Below are 18,554 nucleotides of genomic sequence, written 5' to 3'. Positions count from 1 at the left end.
AGATAAATCCATTCCAGGAGTCAGGGAATGGGATGGATAATTCTGATTGAAAGAATAAGAGAAAACCATTCCAGGAGTCAAGAAATGAGAATTCTGATTGAAATAATAAAATAAAATCATTTTAAGATTGAAAGAATAAGATAAAGTCATTCCCAGACTGACAGAACAAGAGAAAACCATTCCAGGAGTCAGGGAATGGGATGGGATAATTCTGATTAAAGAATAAGATCAAACCATTCCAGGAGGGAAGGAATGAGATGGGATAATTCTGATTAAAGAACAAGAGAAAATCTTTCTCAGATTGACAGAACAAGATCAAACCATCCCAAATTTGAAGGACTAAGAAAATAAACACTTTGCAGAATGGCAAGAATTGATTAATTCACTCCAGGGGCTGCCAAGAATAAGTTTAATTAATTCTAGAACAGCAAGTATGAAATGATTCTGGAGTTTCCAAGATTAATTTATAAGAGTGGAATAATTCTAGAATTGCTGGAACAAGGTGAGAAAATCATCCTGGATTGGTGAGAAAAATACATAAAATAAACCAGAACATAAAATAAAATAGAACATAATTCTGGGTTGGAAAGAATGAGGTGATAAAATAATTCTAGAATGGTAAGAGTAAGAAATTCATTCCAGAATGGGGGGAAAAAAATGGTTCTAGGATTGCAGGACTGAATTATTCTTGATTTGCAATAATATATGAAGAGTTCTGGAAAGGCAAAAGTACAAGAGAAGAATCTGGACTTGCAGGAATAATGAATTTTAAGTCATTGGAATTGGAAGAATAGGAGAAAATCATTCTGGAGTTGTGAGAATGAGGTAAGAAAATAACTCTAAAATTGCAAGAATAAGGTGAGAAAATGGTTCTGGAATTTCAAGAATAATAAATGAAATAATTCTACAAGAATAATAGATTGTAATTCCAGAATTTCAGGAATATAAGCAGGGAGTAATTCTGGAATTATAAGGATAATCTGTAATAAGACAAGAGTTCTGAATTGCAAGATTATAATAAAATAATTGGATGATTACAAGGAATGAATGGCCAGAATTCCCCTCCTCACTCTGGGCTTCCTGTCCCAGCCCCTCCCCTTGGGCTCTGGAATTTGGGACCAATTCCATGGGAAGCCAGGGCAGTTTGGGATGACATTCCCTGCAGGGAAGCAGAGCTGCCTCCCCAGGAGGGTCCCACAGGTGAGTTCCTGCTCTCCCAGCACACCTGGAGGGTCCCACAGGTGAGTTCTGCTCTCCCAGCACACCTGGAGGGTCCCACAGGGTGGTTCTCCTGTCCTAGCACACCTGGAGGGTCCCACAGGGGGGTTCCTCCTGTCCCAGCACACCTGGAGGGTCCCACAGGTGAGTTCTGCTCTCCCAGCACACCTGGAGGGTCCCACAGGTGAGTTCCTGCTCTCCCAGCACACCTGGAGGGTACCACAGGTGAGTTCTGCTCTCCCAGCACACCTGGAGGGTCCCACAGGGAGGTTCCTCCTGTCCCAGCACACCTGGAGGGTCCCACAGGGGGTTTCTCCTGTCCCAGCACACTTGGAGGGTCCCACAGGTGAGTTCTGCTCTCCCAGCACACCTGGAGGGTCCCACAGGTGAGTTCTGCTCTCCCAGCACACCTGGAGGGTCCCACAGGGGGGTTCCTCCTGTCCCAGCACACCTGGAGGGTCCCACAGGTGAGTTCTGCTCTCCCAGCACACCTGGAGGGTCCCACAGGGGGGTTCCTGCTCTCCCAGCACACCTGGAGGGTCCCACAGGGGGGTTCCTCCTGTCCCAGCACACCTGGAGGGTCCCACAGGGGGGTTCCTGCTCTCCCAGCACACCTGGAGGGTCCCACAGGTGAGTTCCTGCTCTCCCAGCACACCTGGAGGGTACCACAGGTGAGTTCCTGCTCTCCCAGCACACTTGGAGGGTCCCACAGGTGAGTTCCTGCTCTCCCAGCACACCTGGAGGGTACCACAGGTAAGTTCCTGCTCTCCCAGCACACCTGGAGGGTCCCACAGGGGGGTTCCTGCTCTCCCAGCACACCTGGAGGGTCCCACAGGGGGGTTCCTCCTGTCCCAGCACACCTGGAGGGTCCCACAGGGGGGTTCATCCTGTCCCAGCACACCTGGAGGGTCCCACAGAGGGGTTCCTGCTCTCCCAGCACACCTGGAGGGTCCCACAGGGGGGTTCCTGCTCTCCCAGCACACCTGGAGGGTCCCACAGGTGGGTTCCTGCTCTCCCAGCACACCTGGAGGGTCCCACAGGTGGGTTCCTGCTCTCCCAGCACACCTGGAGGGTCCCACAGGGGGGTTCCTGCTCTCCCAGCACACCTGGAGGGTCCCACAGGGGGGTTCCTGCTCTCCCAGCACACCTGGAGGGTCCCACAGGGGGGTTCCTGCTCTCCCAGCACACCTGGAGGGTCCCACAGGTGGGTTCCTGCTCTCCCAGCACACCTGGAGGGTCCCACAGGGGGGTTCCTGCTCTCCCAGCACACCTGGAGGGTCCCACAGGGTGGTTCCTGCTCTCCCAGCACACCTGGAGGGTCCCACAGGTGAGTTCTGCTCTCCCAGCACACCTGGAGGGTCCCACAGGTGGGTTCCTGCTCTCCCAGCACACCTGGAGGGTCCCACAGGGAGGTTCCTCCTGTCCCAGCACACCTGGAGGGTCCCACAGGGGGCTTCTCCAGTCCCAGCACACCTGGAGGGTCCCACAGGGGGGGCTCCCCCTGTCCCAGCACACCTGGAGTGTCCCACAGGGGGGTTCTGCTCTCCCAGCACACCTGGAGTGTCCCACAGGGGGGTTCCTGCTCTCCCAGCACACCTGGAGGGTCCCACAGGGGGGTTCCTGCTCTCCCAGCACACCTGGAGGGTCCCACAGGGGGTTTCTCCTGTCCCAGCACACCTGGAGGGTCCCACAGGGGGGTTCTCCTGTCCCAGCACACCTGGAGGGTCCCACAGGGGGGTTCCTGCTCTCCCAGCACACCTGGCTCCCTGGGGAGTTCTGGACACCACACAGACACTCCCCCCTCTCCATCTGACATTCCTGAGGGGTCCCACAGGAGCCTGAATTCCTGTGCCTCCTCCACTTCCCTCCTCTTCCTCGTGTGCTCCACCCAGCAGGTGTTTTTCCAATGGATAATCCCAAGGCTGCTGCAGTCAGAGCTCTCCCTTTACAGCAGCACCAGCCAGGGGGCAGCTCTGCTTGGCATCAGTGTGTAATTAATTCATGGAATAATTACAATTGGGAAAAAACCACTGAGATTGTTGACTCCAACCATTCCCCAGCACTGCCAAGGCCACCACCAACACCTGTCCCCAAGTGCCACATCCCAATGGCTTTGAAACCCCTGAAGGGATGGGGACTTACTCACCTCCCTGGGCAGCCTGAGCCAGTGCTGACCACACCACCCTCTCCCTGAAGGAATTTCCTCCAATATCCAACCTCAACCTCCCCTGGGAGGCCTCCAATACCCCTCCAGAAATAACTGAGCTCCCTCCAAACATGTCCCAGGGCATGGGATGCTCAGAAACTTCTCAAGGGCCTTTTGTTCCAATCCCAGCCACGAACCAGCTGACAAGACATGAAAGAGGGGCCTGTGGATACACTCAATATTTCAGTGTTCCCACCAGGAAAAACCCCTGGAATGCCCTGGATGAAAAACTCCTTAGAGAAAACACAGTCCAGACGTCCTTACAAGGGTTTCAAAGTTTAATAAGTCAACACAGTGAAACAACTTGAAGAATCACTGGAACAGGAGAGTTAAGAAACAAAGTTTCTGGCACATATTTAGAAAAAAGACATGTCTCGTGTCACAGAGAGATAAAACCCCCAAACCCACATTTGCTCTGGTAAAAAAATGAGCAATGCTGGTCCCTGCTTGAAGTGGGAATGTTGTAACAGAACCTTAAAAAAAGAAGCACCTGGAATTATGTAACTGGTTTGGACTGGCATTGTCTCCTCCACAGTAAAGAGGTTGGGAAGAGCAGAGTCCAGCGACGAAGCCAACACAGTCACTGTCCATGGGCAGAGCTCAGGGCACCACATGTGTCAGGAAGTTTGGGATAAATCCCTAGGAAAGAACCACTTGCTCCACAAACCCAGGAAAACCGCCGCGATGCTCCGAGGAAAGTCACAGGAACAGGGAAAGGAAGGGGAAAAGTCCTAAGGAAGGTTCGTTCAAGCTACAAATTGCTTTTCATTCCAACCACAAGGACATCCCAGGCTGGTGTGTCCCCTCAGTGCCACTGAGCTCCTGCACCCAGCCAGGTCACCTGTTACTCTGGAGGTGCCTGTCCAGGAATTGGGAGTAGCAGTGCAGGGAACAGAAGTAACAGAGCACAGGAGCCTCAGTGCCACCCATGTTGTCCACCAGGACCACCGTGTGGGCCACGTGGTGCAGGTTCATGGTCACTGTGATCTGGATGAAGCTGCTCAGGCAGGCACTGCCACACTGGCAGGTTTTGGCCACTTCCAGGTCTTCACAAAGGTGGGAAGGGAGGAGGTGACAGCCGTAAGGGATTCTGTGGGATGAGAGGAGTAAGCACAATGAACCTGTGTCAGTCAGACAGGATGAGAGGCCACCAGCTGGGAGACACTCTGAGAGCACAAACAGAAATCTGGGATTTTCATAGAATCATTGATTGATTGGGTTGGAAAAGACCTCCAAGATCATCAAGTCCAACCCTTGATTCAACCCCACTGTGATCACCAGCCCAGGGCACAAAGTGCCCTGGGCTGGTGATCACAGTAGGGTTGGATCAAGACGTGGTGGATTCAGTAGGGTTGGATCAAGATGTGGTGGATTCTCACTCAGTGCCACATCCATAGAATCACAGAATGATAGAATAGATTGGGTTGGAAAAGTCCTCTGAGATCATCAAGTCCAACCCTTAGTCCAACTCCAGTCCCTTTACCAGATCATGGCACTCAGTGCCACGGCCAAGCTCAGCTGAAAAACCTCCAGGGATGGGGAATCCACCCCCTCTCTGGGCAGCCCATTCCAATCCCTGAGCACTCTCTCTGCAAAGAATTTCTTTCTGATCTCCAACTTCAATTTCCCCTGGCAGAGCTTGAGCCCATCGTGCCCCCTTGTCCTATTGCTGAGTGCCTGGGAGAAGAGACCAACCCCCACCTGGCCACAACTTCCCTTCAGGGAGTTCCAGACAGTGCTGAGGTCACCTCTGAGCCTCCTCTTCTCCAGGCTGAACACCCCCAGCTCCCTCAGCCTCTCCCCACAGCACTTGTGCTCCAGTCCCTTCTCCAGCCTCGTTGCTCTTCTCTTCTCACTTGGGTTGGAAGAGACCTCTGAGATTATCAAGTCCAACCCTTGATCCAACCCCACTGGGATCACTCTGGCACTCTGTGCCCTGGGCTGGTGATCACAGTGGGGTTGGATCAAGACATGGTGGATTCTCTGTCCCTGGAGGTGTTTCAGAGGACACTCAGTGCCACCTCCAGTCCCTTCTCCAGCCTCGTTGCTCTTCTCTGGCCCCGCTCCAGCCCCTCAATCTCTTGCCTCAACTGAGGGGCCCAGAACTGAACACAACACTCAAGGTGTGGCCTCCCCAAGGCAGAGTCCAGGGGAAGGGTCACTGCCCTGGGCCTGCTGGCCACGCTAGTTTGGATCCAGGCCAGGATCCCATTGGCCTTCTTGGCCACCTGGGCACACTGGTGGCTCCTGTTGAGCTTCCTGTCCCTCAGTCCCCCCAGGTCCCTTTCTCTGGCTGCTCTCCAGCCACTCTGTCCATTTTGGGCTGGTTAGGAATTAAATGTCACTTCCCAAGACAGTCACTAAAAACATTCACCCCTGAGTGCCAAGACCTGAATTCCAGGAGACAACATCAATCCTGACAGCCCGGGGCACAGCCAATTAGGGAACTAAAAAGAAGATTAATGATAATGAGAATTAGGGAATTAAGGGAAGATTAAGAACAATGAGACAACTGGGCACATTCTTTTCTTCCCTCCCATTACCCAGGGAGGTCAGTGGGTTTCACCCTGGCCTGACACAGCACCCACAATTTACTCCTCCCTCTCTTACACGAAGTGGCAATAACATAAAACACAACTCAGGGGAAAGGGGAGATAAACTGAGCCTTTTTGCAGCAGTGCTGCACTGCAGGGCTCAGATTAAGGTTCTCTTGATCACAGCTCTCTCCAGCCATCGTGTCAGCAACGACATCCAGAGTCAGGAGCAGGAATTGCTGCTTCCTAAATCCACAGCACAGCAGTGCCAAGTCTGGGGGGTACAAAAGAAATAATTCCTCTGAAGTCTTTTGCCAAGTTCAGCTGCAGTGTGGGTATCACCAGTGCCCAGCAGGCTCTCCAGGCTCAGGTCCCACTGACTCACATCCTGCTACACCTACACATTCCCAGTCCTTTCCACGTACCATCACTCACATTGCCAACACTCCTGGGAGGCTTTTTCTCATCACTTTAATTTCAGGACACCTTTTTTTCCCGTCAGGAAAAGCCCTGGTACTTTCCCAGAACCAAGACTGATTTCCAAATGTTTATTTTGCATCTTCTCTGCTTCTGGTTTTTCCCTTTCTCAAGGTTTTTGCAGTAACTGGGCACTGAAATCTGACCAGTGCTGAGGGTTTAAATCCTCTGAAAAAAAAAAAAGCTTTAATGTTTACCTCAAATCCACTGCAATTTATATAACCTTGGGAAAGGAGACCTGTGGGGTTTAATTATAAAATCAGCAAGGTCAGAAGTGGGTGTTTTGGCCCAGAACATGTGGTGGTTCAGTGCCCTTCAGGGTGTGCCCATGGATGCCTCTGGTGCAGATTTCTGGGCAATTACCCCACATTTGTGGGGCACTCCCCACCCCCAGGGCTGGGATGGCACAGGATGGAGATCAGGGACACTCCAAGCCTGTCTCTCACCCTCCTCTGTGCCAGATTTTCATCTTCTGTGCTCCCTTTCCACCCAGAGCAGGGTGGGAGTGGCAGCAGGTGGTCCCTGAAGGATCCTGGTAGGTGGTGGAGCCATGGAAGTGGTGTGGAGGAAGAGAAGGAGCTGGTAACAAACAGCAGCCTGGGAGGGTGATAGTCACTTGGTGAAATAAAAATTTTACAATTCCCTTAGACCCAGGACTGTCTGAATAAGCCAGAACACCAAAGGAAATTAGGAAATTCAGGAAAACCCTGCAGCAGAAGTGGGTCAGGGTTGGAGGGCTGATTCTCTTTCCCAAAGCTGACCAGAAACATTCTGTTTATCCCTCTTTGGTGGATAAAAACATTTCAACCCGTAGCTTTGCCTAAATGCTTCCAAGGCAAAAATTTCCTGCCTTATCCTGATGATTTTAAAAAGTGGAATTCGAAGGGGGTGGATTCTCCATCCCTGCAGGTGTTGGAGCTGAGACTGGATGTGGCACTGAGTGCCCTGGGCTGGTGAGCACAGTGGGGTTGGAGCAAGGGCTGGGCTGGAGGAGCTCAGAGGGCTCTCCCAACCCAGATCATTCCATGATTCTGTGATTCTATATCCATGGAGGCCTCCCAGAGGAGGAGTCAGAGCCCTCAAACAGGTTGTGTCTCTCTTCTCCTTAAAGGAGAGAGGCAGAACTAAGCCAGGACTAACCTGCAGTGGGGCCCAGGAACCACCTGAGTGCTCTGGGCTGGTGATCACAGTGGGGTTGGATCAGGGTTGGACTTGATGATCTCAGAGGTCTCTTCCAACCCAACTGAGAAGGGCAACAAGGCTGGAGAAGGGTCTGGAGCACAAGTGCTGTGGGGAGAGGCTGAGGGAGCTGGGGGGGTTGAGGCTGGAGAAGAGGAGGCTCAGGGGGCACCTCCTCACTCCCCACAACCCCCTGACAGGAGGCTGGACCCAGGGGGGGTTGGGCTCTTCTCCCACACAAGCAGCAGCAGGACAAGAGGGCACAGGCTCAAGCTGTGCCAGGGCAGGCTTGGCTTGGCCATCAGGAAGGAATTGTTTGCAGAGAGGGTGCTCAGGCCTTGGAATGGGCTGCCCAGAGAGGGGGTGGATTCTCCATCCCTGCAGGTGTTGAGGCTGAGACTGGATGTGGCACTGAGTGCCCTGGGCTGGTGAGCACAGTGGGGTTGGAGCAAGGGCTGGGCTGGAGGAGCTCAGAGGGCTCTTCCAACCCAGTTCATTCCATGATTCCATGATTCTATATCCATGGAGGCCTTCCAGTGAAGGAGCCAGAGCCCTCAAACAGGTTGTGTCTCCCTTTTCCTTAAAGGAAAGAGGCAGAACTAAGCCAGGACTAACCTGCAGTGGGGCCCAGGAACCACCTGAGTGCCCTGGGCTGGTGAGCACAGTGGGGTTGGAGCAAGGACTGGGCTGGAGGAGCTCAGAGGGCTCTTCCAGCCCAGATCATTCCGTGATTCTAAAGGAATGTGAACCTTATGAATGCAGCAGGTGATGAGCAGCAGGCCCTGAGGGAGAGGCAGCAGCCAGGTGAGTGGCCAGGTGTGCTCTTACCTGTGATTCACGGCCGCCCTGGCAGCGCATTCCAACAGGGTCAGGGGGATTTTCAGCTGGATGTTGGGCACCAGCGGGTTGGGCTGCTCGAAGGGATTCCCAAAGAGGTCCAGGTTCTCCAGGCAGAGCCTCCTGAAGTCCGCGGGCAGGAAGGGCAGCCTGTTGCGCGCGGCCGACAGGAAGCGCAGGCGGCCGAGCTGCCCCACCCTGCAGGGCAGTCGCTCCAGCTCGTTGTCGTCCAGTTTCACCGTCACCAGCGCCCGCAGCCCGCAGAACTCCAGCGGCAGCGCCCGCAGCCTGTTCTGGCTCAGGTCCAGCAGCTGCAGCGACCTCTGCAGGCCCGAGCAGCACAGGGCCCCGCTGAAGGACTCCAGGTGGTTGTCGTGCAGGTCGAGCTCCTGCAGACACACCAGGTCCCCGAGCGTCGCCGGCAGCTGCTGGATGTGGTTGTGGCTCAGGTCCAGCCGCCGCAGCCTCCGCAGGCTGAGCACGCGCGTGTCCACCCGCGCCAGTTTGCAGTAGGAGGTCTGCAGGTGCTCCAGGGAGTAAGGGAAGCCTTTGGAGAGAGGATAGTCCCTCCTGGAAGTGATGATCATTTTAGTCTTGAGTTTTTCCACCTCCGAGTTCTTTGCTGGGACCAGAGTGGAGAGAGGCAGGAGTGCAGCGTCGGTGCCTTGGTGAGCCAGTCTCAGGGCTGAAAGGAAAGTCTTTAGATTGCTGACATTGGCCTGCAGGGAGACACAGGAGTGGAAGGTAAAAGCTCCTTACCCCTGCCCATGTGTTACACTAACACCTTCCTGGCTGTATCAGGAGCTACTAACTCGGCAGGGCAATGACATGGGAGGGAGCAGCTCTGTTTGCAGTGCCTGAGAAAAACAGGAGCTCTTGGAGCAATCCGGATCAAACTGTGCTGCAGCACCCGGGAAAGGAACAGCACTGAACTCACAGATGAAAATAAAGTACAGGAGAAAACAAGGCACTGGGGTTCCCTAAAATGCAGCAGGATAAAGGGACAGTTGTGAACACACATGGGGAGATCGGCTCTGAAACCTGAGGCAGTAATTCCTGGAAGTTGCTAGGAAGGATAAGGATGGAAGCTGGGGTTACAGTCCACATAAAGGAAGGGGGAAGCTTCAAGGCAGGTTCAGTCAGTGCTTCTGGCCACACACAGCTCTCGCTGTGCCAGCAGCAAACAAGGGGAAAATTCATTGCAAACAACTGACCAAACAACATTTAGGTGGGATATGATATAATGGCAGTGGAAACTCAGAATGGTTTGGGTTGGAGGGACCTCAAAGCCCCCCCAGTGCCACCCCTGCCATGGGCAGGGACACCTCCCACCAGCCCAGGCTGCTCCAAGCCCTGTCCAACCTGGCCTGGGACACTCCCAGGGATGGGGCAGCCACAGCTTCTCTGGGCACCTGTGCCAGGGCCTGCCCACCCTCCCAGACACCAATTCCTTCCCAATATCCAACTTACATCTACCCTTTTCCAGCTTAGAGCCATTCCCTGTGTCCTGTCCCACCAGGCCCTTGCCAATGGTCTCTTTCCATGTTTTCTCTTGGCCCTTTCAGGTCCTGGAAGGTCACACTGAGGTCACTCCAGAGCTTCTCTCCCCCAGGCTGGACATTCCCAGTATTCCAACCTCCCCTCCCAGCAGAGCTGCTCTGCCCACCCTGGTGATCTCTGGGCTCATCTCAGCAGATCTATGCCCTTGTATATATATATATAGTCATATCTATATCTATCCCCACACCAGCTTCTCTGGGCACCTGTGCCAGGGCCTGCCCACCCTCCCAGCCAGGAATTCCTGCCCAACATCCCACCCAGCCCTGCCCTCTGGCAGTGGGAAGCCATTAAAGCCTTTGACTGACTCTCAGTCAGGACAGAGGATCAGGTGACCTGTGTTTTAAATAAAGATCCAGAAAGCATCTGATGCTTCTGTTGTACTGATACAATTCACTTTCATCAACAGGAGGGCCACCAAATATTTCTCTCCTAGATTCCTATTTCAGGTGACAGACTAAAAAGTGAACTTTAAAGTAAAAAACCCTGTTGCATCCTTAAAAGGAAAGGCCAAACTTGGAGTCTGGGCACACTGTGGGAGCCCAGAGGGTGTCTCTGTTCCCTTTCCTGCACCTGAAAGAGAATTTTGCTCCCAAATTTGTTTGTTTAGACCCAATTCCAGAGGGCTCAGGACTGGTGTCCACAATGGGCTATGAACAGCCAGCACAGCAGGGCAAGGAGCCTGGAGACCTCTGGATGCTCAGGTGAGATTAATAAAGACAACAAAGATCAATCCTGGCTGCACCAGTAACCAAAACTGACTGTTTTCCTTCAGCATTCCAAGCACAGCCATTCCCTTGACACCCTCCAGAAATGGGGAAGCTGCACAACAAACACCTTTGTATCCAAGGCAGGTTTTCCAGAGAATCTGTGGCTGCCCCATCCCTGGGAGTGTCCCAGGCCAGGCTGGAGCAACCTGGGACAGTGGGAAGTGTCCCTGTCCATGGCAGGGGGTGGGACTGGATCATATTCAAGTCCCTCCCAACCCAAACCCTTCTGGGATCCTGAAACCACCACCATTCCTCATCTCAGCCAATCTAAGACATTTAGCTGTAGAATTTCCTTTAATTACAGGCAGATTTGTTGTTTCTGAGCCAGCTGAGACTGGGATTAAGTAAAAAAAAAAGTCCTCCAAATTTGTAAAGAGCAAGTAAACCAAATATCTGTAGATTGTAATGAAGTCACAGGCAGGGCTTTGCTCTCAAGCACAAAGCAGCTTCATCCACAATGCCCTCACCAGGATCTTTACACCTTGCTCAGAAACCTTGAAAATGGTGAGAGAAACACAAAGACACGTCAGAGGGAGAGAGAAAAAGAGCAAATAATTCGTTGGAAAAGCTCAACAGGCAAATTTCCTGCCACAAATATCAAGCCTCAGCCACAGAAAAGATGTTGGGAAAAGGGTTAAAGGGTTGTTGGTGCCTCCCAGGTCTCCTGTTGGAGCTGACACAGATCCAGGGCAGCAGGAACAGACAGAAACCCCCCAACAGACACTTCACTGTCTTTGCTCCAGGGCTGAAGGGTCTGCACTGATGTGTCTCAGCTCAGTGCAGCAAATCCACTGCCTGGCAGGGCTCAACAAAGGGCATTTTTCAGGGATTTTTTACATTTCCAATACCTGGAAATCTCTTTTCTACAAAGTTTTTGTCCAGCTTGGGGAGTTAAAAACTTTTCTGTAATAAAATAATAAGAAACTTGGCAGAAACACTACAGAAAAATGATGAGATCTCTTCAGTTTGGGGTCTGGATGTGGGGCAGGTAAAAGGACTCTGTAATAATTCAAGATAATATTTCAAGATAATATTTCAGATAATATTTCAGATAATATTTCAAGAGAATATTTCAGATAATATTTCAAGAGAATATTTCAAGATAATATTTCAAGATATTTCAAGAAAATACTTCAAGATAACATGCAAGATAATATTATTTCAAGATAATATTTCAACATAATATTTCAAGATAATAATTCAAGATAATAATTCAAGATAATAATTCAATATAATACTTCAAGATAATAATTCAAGATAATGTCTCAAGATAATACTTCAAGATAATACCTCAAGATAATAATTCAATATAATACTTCAAGAGAATAATTCAAGATAATACTTCAAGAGAATAATTCAAGATAATACTTCAAGATAATATTTCAAGATATTTCAAGAAAATACTTCAAGAAAATATTCAAGATAACATTATTTCAAGATAATATTATTTCAAGATAATATTTCAGATAATATTTCAAGATAATATTTCAAGAGAGTATTTCAGGAGAATATTTCAGATAATATTTCAAGATATTTCAAGATAATATTTCAGATAATATTTCAAGATATTTCAAGATAATACTTCAACATAATAATTCAAGATAATATGTCAAGATAATACTTTAATAGTTCAACATAATATTTCAAGATAATATTTGAAGATAATATTTCAAGAAAATACTTCAAGATAATACCTCAAGATAATAATTCAAGATAATATTTCAAGATAATAATTCAAGATAATATTATTTCAAGATAATACTTCAAGATAATATTATTTCAAGATAATATTTCAGATAATACTTCAGGATAATAATTCAAGATAATAATTCAAGATAATATTTCAAGATAATACTTCAAGATAATAATTCAAGATATTTCAAGATAATAATTCAAGAGAATACTACAAGATAATACCTCAAGATAATAATTCAAGATAATACCTCAAGATAATATTTCAAGATAATATTTCAAGATATTTCAAGAAAATACTTCAAGATAATATTCAAGATAATATTATTTCAAGATAATATTTGAGATAATATTTCAAGATAATTCAAGATAATCATTGAATATAATATTTCAAGATAATAATTCAAGATAATACTTCAAGATAATATTTCAGATAATATTTCAAGATATTTCAAGAAAATACTTCAAGATAATATTCGAGATATTATTTCAAGATAATATTCAAGATAATATTATTTCAATATAATATTTCAAGATAATATTATTTCAAGATAATATTTCAATATAATACTTCAAGATAATAATTCAAGATATTGTTTCAAGATAATACTTCAATATAATACTTCAAGATAATATTTCAAGATAATAATTCAAGATAATACTTCAAGATAATATTTCAAGATATTTCAAGAGAATACTTCAAGATAATATTATTCAAGATAATATTATTTCAAGATAATATTCAAGATAATATTATTTCAAGATAATATTTCAAGATAATATTTCAGATAATATTTCAAGATAATATTTCAGATATTTCAAGATAATACTTCAAGAGAATATTTCAAGATATTTCAAGAAAATACTTCAAGATAATATTATTCAAGATAATATTTCAAGATAATTTCATTTCAAGATAATAATTCAACATAATATTTCAAAATAATACTTCAAGATAATATTTCAAGATAATAATTCAAGATAATACTTCAAGATAATAATTCAAGATAATGTCTCAAGATATTTCAAGAAAATACTTCAAGATAATATTATTTCAAGATAATATTTCAAGATAATATTTCAAAATAATATTTCAAGATAATACTTCAAGATAATAATTCAATATAATAATTCAAGATAATATTTCAAGATAATAATTCAAGATAATACTTCAAGATAATACTTCAGATAATATTTCAAGATAATATTTCAAGATAATATTTCAAGAAAATACTTCAAGATAATATTCGAGATAATATTATTTCAAGATAATATTCAAGATAATAATATTTCAGATATTTCAGATAATATTTCAAGATAATATTTCAGATAATATTTCAGATAATATTTCAAGATAATACTTTAAGATAATATTTCAAGATATTTCAAGAAAATACTTCAAGATAATATTATTCAAGATAATATTTCAAGATAATATTTCAAGATAATATTATTCAAGATAATATTTCAAGATAATATTATTTCAAGATAATATTTCAAGATAAACTTTTTGTCTGCTCATTTCCAGCAGAAGAATTCAGATTAAAGGAGCAGAAGAAGATATTCTGGTTCTAATAAAACATGCAAGAACTTTCATTTTTGCAGGATCCACATTGGCTTCTGAGAGGAAAAAGTTCACTGAATTTGGACTCCTTTTGTATTTAACCCTTTGACAGGTTCCTGACATTAAGGCTGTTTTCCTCAGAGCAGATTCAGAGCACAGAAAGTCAACAGGATTTCCCAAACCACCAATCAACACAATTTGGTTTCATTTAAACATCCTCACTCTGAGGTTTTAGAAAAGACCTCAAGAGGTTTAGGAAAACTTGTCCCACTTCCCTCTCCTACAGAGCTGCAGAACATTCCCAAGACAGGCACAGAAAAAATACATGAAAATTTAGTGTTAAAACATTATTAAAACATTTCCCAGCTTCCAGATCTCCTGTGACCTGCAAACAGACACCCTGGAGTTGGAATAAAGGGGGGTGGTGGCTGTGCCCTGACTGGTGTGCTCTGACAGCCCCTGCTGCTCTGAGACAGGAATGTTCTTTTTTTTTGCCATTAGAAAGGCTGTAAGGAACAAATGGTTAGAACAGAACCATGGAATGATCTGGGTTGGGAGAGACCTCTGAGATCAGCAAGTCCAACCCTTGCTCCAACCCCACTGTGCTCACCAGCCCAGGGCACTCAGGTCGTTCCTGGGCCCCACTGCAGGTTAGTCCTGGCTTAGTTCTGCCTCTCTCCTTTTAGGAAAAGGGAGACACAACCTGTTTGAGGGCTCTGGTTCCTCCCCTGGGAAGCCTCCATGGATATAGAATCATGGAATGATGGAATGAAGTGGGTTGGGAGAGCCCTCTGAGCTCCTCCAGCCCAGCCCTTGCTCCAACCCCACTGTGCTCACCAGCCCAGGGCACTCAGGTGGTTCCTGGGCCCCACTGCAGGTTAGTCCTGGCTTAGTTCTGCCTCTCTCCTTTTAGGAAAAGGGAGACACAACCTGTTTGAGGGCTCTGGCTCCTCCCCTGGGAGGCCTCCATGGATATAGAATCATGGAATGATGGAATGAAGTGGGTTGGGAGAGCCCTCTGAGCTCCTCCAGCCCAGCCCTTGCTCCAACCCCACTGTGCTCACCAGCCCAGGGCACTCAGTGCCACATCCAGTCTCAGCTCCAACACCTGCAGGGATGGAGAATCCACCCCCTCTCTGGGCAGCCCATTCCAAGGCCTGAGCACCCTCTCTGCAAACAATTCCTTCCTGATGGCCAAGCCAAGCCTGCCCTGGCACAGCTTGAGCCTGTGCCCTCTTGTCCTGCTGCTGCTTGTGTGGGAGAAGAGCCCAACCCCCCCGGGTCCAACATCCCTTCAGGTAGTTACAGAGTTAATGGAATTAGAGGCCAAACAGCAACTTTACATTAAAAGAGTAAAATAAAAAATGTTTCTCTCTAAAGAGGCTGTGAAGAACAACTTGAAAATGGGCCTTTCTGTTCCTGAAAGAGCAGAGTTGAGAGGACAGCCCAGAGGAGGGGGAATGGCTTCCCACTGCCAGAGGGCAGGGCTGGGTGGGATATTGGGAAGGAATTGGTGTCTGGGAGGGTGGGCAGGCCCTGGCACAGGTTGGGCAGAGAAGCTGTGGCTGCCCCATCCCTGGGAGTGTCCCAGGCCAGGTTGGACAGGGCTTGGAGCACACTGGGCAGGTGGGAGGTGTCCCTGCCCATGGCAGGGGGGGGATGGATGAGCTTTAATGTCCCTCCAACCCAATCATGGAGATGCTCCAGGGCTGGATCCCTCTGCTCTGGAGCCAGGCTGGGAGAGCTGGGGGGGTCACCTGGAGCAGAGAAGGCTCCAGGGAACCTGAGATCCCCTGGCAGGGCCTGAAGGGGCTCCGGGAGAGCTGGAGAGGGACTGGGGACAAGGGATGGAGGGACAAGACACGGAATGGCTTCCCAGGGCCAGAGGGCAGGGCTGGGTGGGATATTGGGAAGGAATTGGTGACTGGGAGGGTGGGCAGGCCCTGGCACAGGTGCCCAGAGAAGCTGTGGCTGTCCCATCCCTGGGAGTGTCCCAGGCCAGGCTGGACAGGGCTTGGAGCAGCCTGGGCTGGTGGGAGGTGTCCCTGCCCATGGCAGGGGTGGCACCGGGTGACATTCCGGGCCGCTCCGTCCCCTCACGCACCTTGCTGAGCCGCAGATCCACCGCGGGCTCCCGCAGCCGCACCGTGGCCTTGCCCTGCTCCACGAACCGGGTGAAGAGCCGCTCCACGTTGTGCTGCACCTGCGGGCAAAGCGCGCTCAGAGCCCGCCGGGCCCGCCCCGCGCTCCTTGTACCGGGCCCCGCACACCGTCAGGCACACCCCGGCCCCGGCCGCCCCCCGCGCACCTTGTACCGGGCCCCGTTGCGGTCCCGCGCCGTGCACACCATCAGGTACACCCCGGCCCCGCCACCGGCCCCGCCACCGGCCCCGCCGGGCGGCCGCCCCAGCGACACGAGGGCCTGCGCGGCGCGGCCGCGGCCCTGCAGCCCGCAGCTGGGCAGGAGCTGGCTCAGCACCTCCACCTCGCACCGCAGCCGCATCCCCGCCCCGATCCCCAATCCCCGATCCCGGTCCCCGATCCCGGTCCCCGATCCCGATCCCGATCCCGATCCCGGTCCCGGTCCCGGTCCCGGCCCCGCCACCGGCCGGCGCAGGGCGCGCAGGGCCCTCCCGCGCTGTGCGCGCACAGCTGCCCGCCGCGCTGCCTGCCTGCCGGGATGCCGCCCGCCGCGCTGCGTGCCCGCCCCGGGATGGCGGCGCTTCGCCCGGGCAGGGCCGCGGGGGCGGCGGGCGGGGCGGCGGGCGGGGCGGAGGGGCGGGAGCGCGGAACGGCGACAGCGGCGGCAGCGGCCGCACCGGCACCCGCGGGGGCAGCCCGGGGTGTGGGGGGCCCTCAGCGCGGGGTCCTGCTGGCGGCGGGTGCGGGTCCGGCCCCTCCGTCCCCTCAGACGGACCGGGACGGCCCCGGCGGCCCCGCGGCCCCTTCTCGGTGCTTCCTCCGCCGTTACCGCGGGGCCGTTCGGCTGCTCAGCACCCTCCACAAGCTCCCCAAGCCGGGTGTCCTCAGGGCCACCTGTCTTACCGGTGAAAACAGGCCCGGACGGTGTGAAGAACCTCAGCCTTCTCCTCATCAATCTTAATTATGTTCCCCCCAAGTCCAACAAAGAACGGAAATTTTCCTTGTCCCTCCTTTTGTTACTGTATTTCCAGAAACACTTTGTGTTGTCCCTAACAGGAGTAGCCAAATTGACTTTAATTGTGCCTTTATCTCTCTTAATTTTCTCTACGTGGCCTAACTATATTCCTAAACTCTCCAGGAGTTTTTTCCACAGTGGGCAGGGTTTCTTTTTTTCCTTGATTTTCCTGAGAATCTCCCTGTTCGTCCAGCCTGGCTGTGCCCCCTGCTGGCTCCCCCAGGGCCAGGCGGTTCCTGCACGCTCAGGATCCATTGGAGAACATCCTGCCCTCCTGGAATCCCCTGGGATTCCAAGGGCATTCCCAGGGCACCCTCCGAACAGGTGGGGAAATCCGCCCTCTGGAATTCCTGGGAGAAGTGTGAGGGAATGAAGGGACAGTGAGGGGACAGGGGGTGTGAGGGGACAGGGAATGAGGGGACATGGAATTAGGGGATATGGAATGAGGGGATTTGGAGAGTGTGAGGGAATATGGAATGAGGGGACATGGAATGAGGGGACATGGAATGAGGGGACATGGAGAGTGTGAGGGGACATGGAATGAGGGGACATGGAATGAGGGGACATGGAATGAGGGGACATGGAGAGTGTGAGGGGACATGGAGAGTGTGAGGGGACATGGAATGAGGGGACATGGAATGAGGGGATATGGAGTGTGAGGGGACATGGAATGTGAGGGGACATGGAATGAGGGGATATGGAATATGAGGGGACATGGAGAGTGTGAGGGAATATGGAATGAGGGGACATGAAATGAGGGGACATGGAATGAGGGGACATGGAATGAGGGGACATGGAGTGTCAGGGGACATGGAGAGTGTGAGGGGACATGGAATGAGGGGACATGGAATGTGAGGGGACATGTGTGCCCAACGTGTCCCCTGTGTGTGCCCAAAGTGTCCTCTGTGTGTGCCCAAAGTGCCCTGTGTGTGCCCAAAGTGTCCCGTGTGTGTGCCCAAAGTGTCCCTGTGTGTGCCCAAAGTGTCCCCTGTGTGTGCCCAAAGTGTCCCTGTGTGCCCAAAGTGTCCCCCGTGTGTGTGCCCAAAGTGTCCCCTGTGTGTGTGCCCAAAGTGTCCCCTGTGTGTGCCCAAAGTGTCCGTGTGTGCCCAAAGTGTCCCCTGTGTGTGCCCAAAGTGTCCCTGTGTGTGCCCAAAGTGTCCCGTGTGTGCCCAAAGTGTCCCTGTGTGTGCCCAAAGTGTCCCCTGTGTGTGCCCAAAGTGTCCCGTGTGTGCCCAAAGTGTCCCGGGTGTGCCCAAAGTGTCCCCTGTGTGTGCCCAAAGTGTCCCCTGTGTGCCCAAAGTGTCCCGTGTGTGCCCAAAGTGTCCCGTGTGTGCCCAAAGTGTCCCCTGTGTGTGCCCAAAGT

The 18,554-nt window shown here is 50.3% G+C and overlaps 1 protein-coding gene across 2 annotated transcripts; it reads right to left on the bottom strand.

Moving 5' to 3' along the window:
* Positions 1 to 3,684: 3,684 nt before the first annotated feature.
* On the bottom strand, positions 3,685 to 16,575 carry LRR1 (leucine rich repeat protein 1). Of its 2 annotated transcripts, none has more exons than XM_071557160.1 (4): positions 16,343 to 16,575; positions 16,139 to 16,237; positions 8,443 to 9,170; positions 3,685 to 4,514 (listed from the first exon to the last, which is right to left on the bottom strand). In XM_071557160.1, exons 1-4 carry the CDS (start codon positions 16,535 to 16,537, stop codon positions 4,262 to 4,264), a joined length of 1,275 nt encoding a protein of 424 aa, XP_071413261.1. In that variant the 5' UTR covers positions 16,538 to 16,575; the 3' UTR covers positions 3,685 to 4,261. The 2 variants fall into 2 exon arrangements, with proteins under 2 accessions (XP_071413261.1, XP_071413262.1); XM_071557161.1 differs by having other exon boundaries at positions 16,514 to 16,546.
* Positions 16,576 to 18,554: the final 1,979 nt, after the last annotated feature.

Source organism: Pithys albifrons, chromosome 6, assembly GCF_047495875.1.
Source record: "Pithys albifrons albifrons isolate INPA30051 chromosome 6, PitAlb_v1, whole genome shotgun sequence".
NCBI lineage: Eukaryota > Metazoa > Chordata > Aves > Passeriformes > Thamnophilidae > Pithys > Pithys albifrons.
The sequence above is the reverse complement of the archived record's forward strand: the minus strand, read 5'-3'. Positions and strand labels throughout refer to the sequence as shown.

What these genes read in the sequence shown, in the direction of transcription:
- LRR1 (XM_071557160.1), bottom strand. Translation starts at nt 16,537, where the DNA reads ATGCGGCTGCGGTGCGAGGTGGAGGTGCTGAGCCAGCTCCTGCCCAGC. An exon ending in GCAACGGGGCCCGGTACAAG is followed by an intron (nt 16,238 to 16,342) that starts GTGCGCGGGGGG and finishes CTTTGCCCGCAG; the next exon opens with GTGCAGCACAACGTGGAGCG. An exon ending in TGGATCTGCGGCTCAGCAAG is followed by an intron (nt 9,171 to 16,138) that starts GTGCGTGAGGGG and finishes GTCTCCCTGCAG; the next exon opens with GCCAATGTCAGCAATCTAAA.